Here is a 9025-nt window from a genome sequence, read left to right on the forward strand (position 1 = left end):
TTAAAAGGGGAGGTCATTTTACCGTGTGTCCCATCGGATATAGCCACGGAGAATCGCCATAAACGTTACAGGTTTTTTAAGCACAAACGGTACAACCTACCAGGTACTTTGCCTATGGAATTACTGGTCTGTAATTCTTAGGTCCCTACCTAAAAGATATTTGATAACTTAGATTTTTCCCGTATCCTGTAGGTCCAAATCAGAGCTGTGTTGTTACTAATTTGTATGCGAGCTTCACGCAGAAGTACATTGATTACCTTAAAGGTACATGAATAGGGATAGCTATGTGTGTTCCTCTACGACTAATGTTCTATGCTTTCGCTTCATTCTATTTGTCCCTCTGCTTCCTGTTCCTATCAGAATCTTATCGGGAAAGGTCATACTATGGTTCTCCTGATTTTGAGTGTGAGCATTGCCATGCATTGTTCTGGTACCCGGAAAGGGTACGAGGATCCACCTCTGCTAGGGGCCCACCACCGGCATATAGCCTTTGCTGCAAAGGTGGCAAAGTTCGCATACCCCTGTTTAAAGAACCACCATCATTCCTTCGAGATCTTATAAAATTCGATGGCAATACTCGATACAAAAAATTCCTCCGCGATATTCGACAATACAACTGTTTGTTCGCTTTTACTTCGATGGGTGCTAGAATAGATCATGCTATAAATAGAGGTGGAGGTCCATATGTGTTTCGTATCAATGGTCAGATCCATCATCGTATAGGATCTTTGTTGCCGACAAATGGTGAGCCCCCGCAGTTTATTGAGCTCTATATTTATGATACTGATAATGAAGTAACTAATAGAATCCATGCGTTAGATTCGTCTGAGAGATTGCAGGCTCACCTAGATACAGATATAATTGAGGGCCTGTTGCAGATGTTAGATGACCATAATCCCTTGGTTAAGACATTTAGAATGGCGAGGGATCGTTTGAAAGAGTGTGATGGGGAAAATGTGGGTATTAGGATTGTTGGTGCTCGTGAAGGCGATCCTGTCCAATACAATTTGCCGGCGTGTGATGAGCTAGCTTTGTTGGTTGTTGGTGATTTTTCTGTTGAAACCTACAAGCGGGATATAGTAGTTCATTGTTTTGATGATAACCTTCATCAAATATCAGCACTGCATCCAGCACTTATGGCTCTTCAATATCCGCTTCTATTCCCTTATGGTGAGCGCGGTTTCCAAGTTGGTGTTCTCTATGTTGGTGCTGATCCGACAAAATCAAATTCTCGAAACAAGATGACGATGCAGGATAACTACCGGTATTGTTTTCAGTATCGAAGAAACCAGCCAAATCCATATATATGCTATGGTAGAATCTCTTCACAGGCCAAGGTTGATGCCCGGGCTTGTATTGATGAAGATAGGCTACAGTGGATCATTGACAATCAGCCAACGCTTAGAATAGAGCATTTCCAAGGGATAGTGGACGTTGTAGCTAATGGTTGTATAGATGGTGATGCTGTTGGCAAACGTATATATCTTCCTGCGAGCCACACTGGTGGCAGACGATACATGCTACAGAATTTCCATGACGCAGTCGCGATAACTAGAGTCTACGGTCCTACGGACATTTTCTTGACTTTCAAGTCTAATCCAAAATGGCCTGAAATTGCTGAAGCTCTTAGACTTGAACCTGGTCAAAAGTATACAGATAGGTCTGACCTTATTGTTAGGGTGTACCATATGAAATTAGAGGACCTTTTAGGAGATATCAAAGATGGCACGGCCTTTGGATCTATTACCTCAGGTGTGTTGCTTTCCCTCCTTTTTTATGTATGTTTTCTTGTTTTATCTCTTCGTCTGTCTTCCTTAGGTTCCTCTTCCATGCCCTTTTTCCCTTGTTTCATTGCCTTATACATGGTCATCTCTGTTTTACTTCACTAGTGCTTCACACTGTTGAGTTCCAGAAGCGTGGGCTCCCACATGCTCATGTCCTCGTATGGCTTTGTCTCGACACATCGGTGCCTGCACCAGGCCTCATAGATTCGTTTATTAGCGCTGAGATTCCAGACCCAGTGGTTGATCCTCTTGGTTATGCTCTGGTCGCAGAGCATATGATGCATGGCCCCTGTGGGGAACATAACCTAAATTGCTCTTGCATGAAGAATGCTGTATGCTCTAAGGGGTATCCAAAATCATTTTCTAATGAAACAAGAATCGATGATCAAGGATTCGCTTTGTATAAACGTGCTCAAAATGGAAGATATGTTAAAAAAGGAAAAGTTGATTTAGATAACCGATGGGTAGTACCTTATAATATGGCTCTTCTAAAGAAATTCCAAGCTCATATAAACGTTGAATTCTGTAACAAAACCCATGTTTTAAAATATTTGTTCAAATATGTTACAAAAGGCCCTGATTGCGCAAAGGTTTACCTTGAGCGAATACGAAAAGGTGAGGATGCACCGTTAGATACAACAACAAAGACTATCAATGAGGTGAAAGAATATCTAGATTGTCGATATATTTGTGAGCAAGATGCATGTTGGCGAGTGTTTGGTTATGATATACATGTGCATATTCCACCTGTAGAGAGGCTGCCTGTTCATTTACCTAATGAAAATTATGTCACCTGCAGAGAAACAGATAACTTATCTCACGTAGTAGCAAACGAACGGCCTAAACGAACTATGCTAACCGAGTGGTTCCTTGCTAATCAGAGATATCCACAGGGAAATAACCTGACTTACTGCGAATTTCCGACTAAATTTACATGGGACGACACATGTAGAATATGGAACAAGAGAGTCCATGGCTTTAAAATAGGCCGCTTGTATTTCATGCATCCAAGTGTTGGTGAGCGTTAGTTTCTAAGGATGTTGCTAATGATTGTCAAAGGTGCGAAAAGCTACGAAGATGTTAGAACTTATAACGGAATAGTTTATAGCACGTTCAAGGAAGCGTGTGCAATACGTGGTCTTTTAGCCGATGATAATGAATGGCTTACTGCTTTCAACGAGGCAGCCACATGGGGTTCCTCAGGTCAACTTAGACAGCTTTTTGTCACTATGCTACTATTTTGTGATGTCAGAGATGAATTTTCTTTTTTTGAACAAATCTGGTTTTACTTAGCAGAAGATATCCAACAACGAATAAAACAGGCAGTGCGTAATCGGAATTTTCTTCTTCCTTTAGATGAATTAAAGATATGGTACTTGATGAGATTTCTTTATTGCTTAGTAGGTGCGGTGCAAGTATAAAAGATTACAATCTACCTGCTAAGAGTGAGAAAGGCTCAGCATTTTATACGAATAGGCTCATAGATGATGAAACGTCCTATGATTTGTCCGAGTTAGAGGCAGAGACCGCGTCATTGTGTCGTCGTTTAAATCCTGAGCAACTATGAGCTTTTACACATATTGTTACCTGTGTTTCTAATAGGAAACCTGGATTTTTCTTTGTTTCGGGTTTTGGTGGCACTGGGAAAACTTTTCTATGGAATGCAATTGTCTCATCTTTAAGGGCATAGGCAAAAATCGTCCTCACTGTTGCATCCTCTGGTGTCGCTGCTTTGCTTTTACCGGGTGGTACAACTGCTCATTCTCATTTTAAAATACCACTTACCATTGACTCTACTACTATTTGTGATATTAAGAGAGGCACCATGCTTGCCGACCTGATCATCAAAACATCTTTGGTGATCTGGGATGAAGCCCTTATGACTCACAAAAAATGCTTTGAGGCTTTGGATAGGACTTTTCGTGACATCATGGATGTGGACGACTCTGAGGCAAAGAACCTTGTCTTTGGTGGTAAAGTTGTTGTGCTTGGTGGCGATTTAAGACAGATCCTTCCGGTTATAGAAGGTGGCACTAGGTCTGAGATAGTGAATGCTACGATTACTCATTCTCCGTTGTGGCATTATGTTAAGGTCCTAACGCTGACAACTAATATGCGATTGTTCTCTTCTAATCTTGATCCTAATGTTCAATCCAAGATTGCTAACTTTAGCAAATGGATGCTTGATCTCGGTGAGGGAAACCTTCTTACTCACAAAAAATGGTGCCGATACTGAAGCCACATGGATAGATATACCTTCTGATTTCTTAGTTCATACTAATGGTGACAACATTGCCCCTATTGTTTCTTCCGTTTATCCAGATTTTGAAAACAATTCTTCTAATGTGTCGTATTTATGTAACCGTGCTATATTGGCTCCAACGAATGAAATTGCAGATGAAGTTAACTCATATGTCTTGTCACTTGTGCGAGGTGATCAAAAAGAATATTTAAGTTCCGATACAATCTGTAAGTCAACAGACACAGTTAAGGATGCAGATTTACTATATCCCGTTGAGTTTCTTAACTCAGTTAAGTTAAACAATTTCCCGCAGCATCGTCTCGTTCTAAAAAAGGGTATCCCTATCATGTTGTTACGTAACCTTAGCCAGACAGAAGGGTTGTGCAATGGAACACGGCTTATCATTATTAAACTTGCTGATCTGGTGATCGAAGCCGTTATTATAACAGGAAAAAATGTGGGTCATACTGTTTACATCCCTAGAATAGTGTTATCATCAAAAAAAACAAAATTCCCTTCACTTTACAGCGTCGCCAGTTCCCTGTGAAAGTCTGATATGCTATGACTATAAATAAAAGCCAAGGGCAGACCCTAGATAATGTCGGTGTTTACTTAAAAAGTCCTATTTTTACCCATGGTCAACTATATGTGGCTGTATCTCGAGTAAGATCAAAGAAGGGTCTTACGATTCTAATTGAAAATGAAGATGGTTCGTCTGGTTCTAAGATTAAAAATATAGTCTATACTGAAATTTTCTCATGTTTACAATAGTTTGTTTCCCTACCCTCTATAATATATAATGTTGTTTTCGTATGTATATAGTAGCTATTTATCATCTCCTGTGAGAAATATACATTTGTTTTTGGCCTGTAAATACCTACTACTTATGTTGTTTTGTGTCCTCATGAATACAGACCTTTTCCCCCTACGTTTAAGCTTTGGATATTCAGACGGTTCTGTGTTACATATCTACTATTTTTTTTGCTTTATGCTGATTGAATTCCTTATGTTTTTTCTGATTTCTTCCTTCTTTACATATCTACTGGTTCTTTATTTGCTTTATACTTATTGTATTCCTTATACTTTTGTGACTTCTTGGTTATTTTTGTTTGGCTATGACACCACATGGTGTTGATGATCCTATGGTGCCTATTTAGTTTTTTATTGTGGCTGTAAGAGCAAATGTCGATCTCTATGCTGAAAGATATACACCCGCGGGGTAGACACTGGACTGTTTGTACAAGGCTGTCAAGGATGTGGGATTATCGTGGAGGCACCGATGATGGTGATGTACGGCATGTTGATCTTGTCCTACTAGATGCTGAGGTAACACACAACTTTCCTGTTTTACTATAAGTAATTCTTGGTCTATTTTGCATTCCTTGTTGTCTACTTACTATTTTATTATGTGTCCCTGGTCTATTCTAGGGAACTGCTATGTATGCTCAAATTGGATCGAACAATGTGAAGGATAAGCAGCCTTTGTTTGCTGAAGGAAAAGTGTACATGTTGAAGAGGTTTAGGGTCCTCAAGTCTAAACCTTCTTACTGGCCTGTTGACAATGAATTCATGATTGAGATCACCTGTCACACATTGATTGAAGAAAAACATGATTTTGAATCTGACTTCCCAATGTACACATACAACCTGACGAAATTCCCTGATTTGCCTTCGCTTGTTGGTGAGACCAAGTGTTTTGTTGGTGCGTGCCTCTCTGAAAATATATTTGTTCACTCCCTTTTCTGTCAGTAATTATCTATCGTTATATTACTGTATTGTTGACTGCCTAGGCGTATGTTACAGATATTATTGGCCTGATCACAGAGGTGGCTGATACAACCACAGTCCAACTCCATAATCAAAGCAGGGCTACGGTTCGAAGGGCAATTACACTGAGAGACACTAGGTACAACAGAATGTGCATATTCTTATTGGTTCTACCCTTCCACTTTTCCCATGCTGAGGAGATCTTTCTTATTCCTCTCTATCTATTTACTTCTGATATTTTTTATTTGATTGTAGCAACTATGAGATCAAACTTTACCTTTGGGGTAAGAGAGCTTCTGAATTTGATGCTGATAAGGTGTATGCAGTTGGCCAAGAACAACCAGTCATTGCTATCTTTGTTGGAACGCTTATGAAATCTTATAAAGGTGTGATCCTACACACCTGGATGTGGTTTTGACTGCACAGACTATTGTCATATCTTTTTTTATAGGTACTAATGCATGTGTATGTTTTTTTACAGACGAACATTCGCTCAGTGGGAATACATCTTGTCAATGGTACATCAATCCCGATGTTCCTGAAGTCCAAGCTGTTATAGACAGGTATTATTTCCTTATCCTGCTCTCGCCTCTTTTATTTCATACTACTTCACATCCTGTTTGTTATTCTTTTACCTCGTGAACCTGCCATCAATTAGCTACCTTATTTTTTTTTGTCCACAGCCTGCACGGCACTTTTCAAGCTATACAACGCATTGCAACAGGTGAACAGTCAGCTATTTTCCAGCCTGTGAATGTTGAGCCACAGCAGAAAACTTTAGAGGACATGTTTAAGATTAGCCCATATGACTTCCCAGCTAAGTATCCTTTGTAATTGTATCTTCTATTGTTCATACACTATGTTAGATAGCCCATTCTGTGATAGGGTTTATTAGCCTCTTGCTAATTACAGGCTGAAGGTTTCCGATGCACCATCACTATTTCAAGAGTTGATCCATTTCTATCCTGGTGTTTCCCATCGTGTAATCGCTGTAGTAAGACTGCACTTCCTGATGGCATTGCATATAAATGTCCACACTGCAAATGCACAGGCTCTAAATTCAAGTAATAATTCCTTGCTGTACATATATGTGCCTCCAATGAATTCTTCAGTCAAAGTTAGATAACCCGATTTGTCCCACGCATTCACTGATGCTCTAACCTCATTACAGGTACAAGATATGCTTGATGGGGACCGATGGCACAGATGAAGCAGAATTTGTGTTTTTTGGTGATATGGGTCGTCGTCTTGTTCTTAAAGATGTCAATGTGCTAATGAGATCTTGTCGCAGCGCTGATGGTATTCCAAGTGAAATAGCGTCGCTGGTATCCCAAAAGTACCATTTTACAGTTAATGTAACCAGCAGATGCTTTGAAAAGCCACAACGATCATACGAGGTGAAGCACATCCATTGTGCCTACGGCCAACAGACTACCATTCCAACAGTCAAGAAACCCAGTGGTACACCTACTGATGACAAACACAAAGCTGTTTTATCAATTGTCGGTTCATCCAGTGCTATGCAACCACACAAGGACCAACACGTTCAAGTACTTGCTCTACCTCAGCTACCTACATAACTGGTTCTCTAATTGTTACTATGGTGCTTACTATCTTGTCTTCCGTGATGTTCACTGCATTTGCCTTCCTTGTTTGCTAGAACGTGAAAGATACTCCCCCACCAAAAGACTCTCTAAGCTTTACACCGCTAAAGACCAAACAGCCTCTTTCGTAAGTTGAATATACATGCTATATTTTCTAACATCATTACCTATCTACTTTAAATTTTTATATGCTTATTCATCTGTAAGAAACACCCCTTGATTCTTATCATGCTGCTACACACAGTGAGCACCCAAGTGATGGCAAAAAAGAGAGAAATATACGTAGGCGATTACTTATGGATAGAGCTTCAACTGATGCAGTTAATTATACTTCCTTTATTTTCCTTATTTCCTTAATTATACTATATTTGTTTTCCTTATTTCCTTTGATCCTTGTCTAAATATTTTGTGTCTTGCTTACCTATGTTTTTGTATAGAATTTAGACAAGCATGATGATTCTCTTGATGATAACCTGGAAGATTCTTTGGGTGATGGTACTGCTAGGTTAGTTTCGATAAGACCTCTTGTACTTACTTTCATCGTGGTTTAAATTATCAATTATTTCTGCCAGTCATTTTACCATCTCTCACATTAGATTCCTGCTTTACTTCGACCCACAGGTCTCTAACTGGTTCCGATGGTGATGGTGGTTCCGATGCTGATGGTGGCGCTGATTCAGCCTAGGCAGTCTTGTTTTCCTGAAGAAAAAAAAACAAACATCAGGTAATTTTGATTTCAACTTCTTTACTAACGTGATTAACCCGTCTTTGTTGCTGCTATTACTCTCGGCTATTTTACTTTATTCCTTTCTTTCTTATTCATTCTCTATCATTATTTCCACTTTAACAGGTGCCGGTTGTTCTTTTTTGGTGTTAATATCACTAGCGCAGGACCATGCAGCTCAGAAATCTAGCCTGTTGGCATCCTGGTTGTAAATATGAAGTTAATGGCCAGCACCATCATTTTGATGTAAACATGGCTCTAACCTGGAAAATATTCACCCTCAGCCTTTGTACATATAACCACTGTAACGATTAGGATCCTGGTTACGTAGCCTGCTGTTTCTATAATAGGATTCACTGTCACTTTGCTACACTTTGCATATTTTGATTCTCGACTAAGTGAATGAATCCTGCTTTAATCGCTCGATACTGTTTTCACCTGCTCACCTTCCGATGGGTTCTTTTGGTGTATATTCTTACGTTACTAAACCTTTCCGTATAATATACTAACGTGTCTTTCATTCTGCTATCTAGGATTGCAAAAATACAACACCAATTCTGTTTGTCTATCACGATATTGGGACGACCATCTTGTCTTCCCAACCGTAGTACTCATAGAGTTTCATTCTAATATTCCAAAACCCCGTGTTGCTGTTATATGTCCGTATCTTGAATTTTTTTGTTCTTGTGGTACATACCTCTTCCTCTGATTGTAATACTTTTTTCTATACCTTATACTTCCATGTTTATTCTTTAATGATTACGTCGAAAGTGGTGTCCTAACTTCAGTATGCTACAGCCAAATTTACCTTCCATAATCCCCTCATGTGTCAAATTTACTAGCAAATATATTACCATTCTATACACTACTTTTTACCAGCGTTATTCTCTATTGACGGCGCGCA

General features: G+C 39.5%; 1 protein-coding gene across 1 annotated transcript; it reads left to right on the forward strand.

Annotated features, from left to right (window-relative positions):
* Positions 1-5123: 5123 nt before the first annotated feature.
* On the forward strand, positions 5124-8117 carry LOC133886386 (uncharacterized). Its single transcript, XM_062326104.1, has 10 exons — positions 5124-5352; positions 5455-5728; positions 5830-5932; positions 6049-6179; positions 6275-6356; positions 6965-7343; positions 7454-7524; positions 7642-7717; positions 7835-7902; positions 8019-8117. The coding sequence occupies exons 1-10, from the start codon at positions 5209-5211 to the stop codon at positions 8080-8082; spliced, it is 1392 nt and encodes a 463-aa protein (XP_062182088.1). The 5' UTR covers positions 5124-5208; the 3' UTR covers positions 8083-8117.
* Positions 8118-9025: the final 908 nt, after the last annotated feature.

The sequence above is a fragment of the Phragmites australis genome, chromosome 12, assembly GCF_958298935.1.
Source record: "Phragmites australis chromosome 12, lpPhrAust1.1, whole genome shotgun sequence".
Lineage (NCBI taxonomy): Eukaryota > Viridiplantae > Streptophyta > Magnoliopsida > Poales > Poaceae > Phragmites > Phragmites australis.

Bases quoted from the DNA above. Each gene is read 5' to 3' on its own strand.
- LOC133886386 (XM_062326104.1), top strand. From the start codon at position 5,209: ATGTCGATCTCTATGCTGAAAGATATACACCCGCGGGGTAGACACTGG. The intron at 5,933-6,048 runs GTACAACAGAAT...ATTTGATTGTAG, and splicing joins ATTACACTGAGAGACACTAG to CAACTATGAGATCAAACTTT. The intron at 7,344-7,453 runs GTACTTGCTCTA...CTTGTTTGCTAG, and splicing joins ACAAGGACCAACACGTTCAA to AACGTGAAAGATACTCCCCC.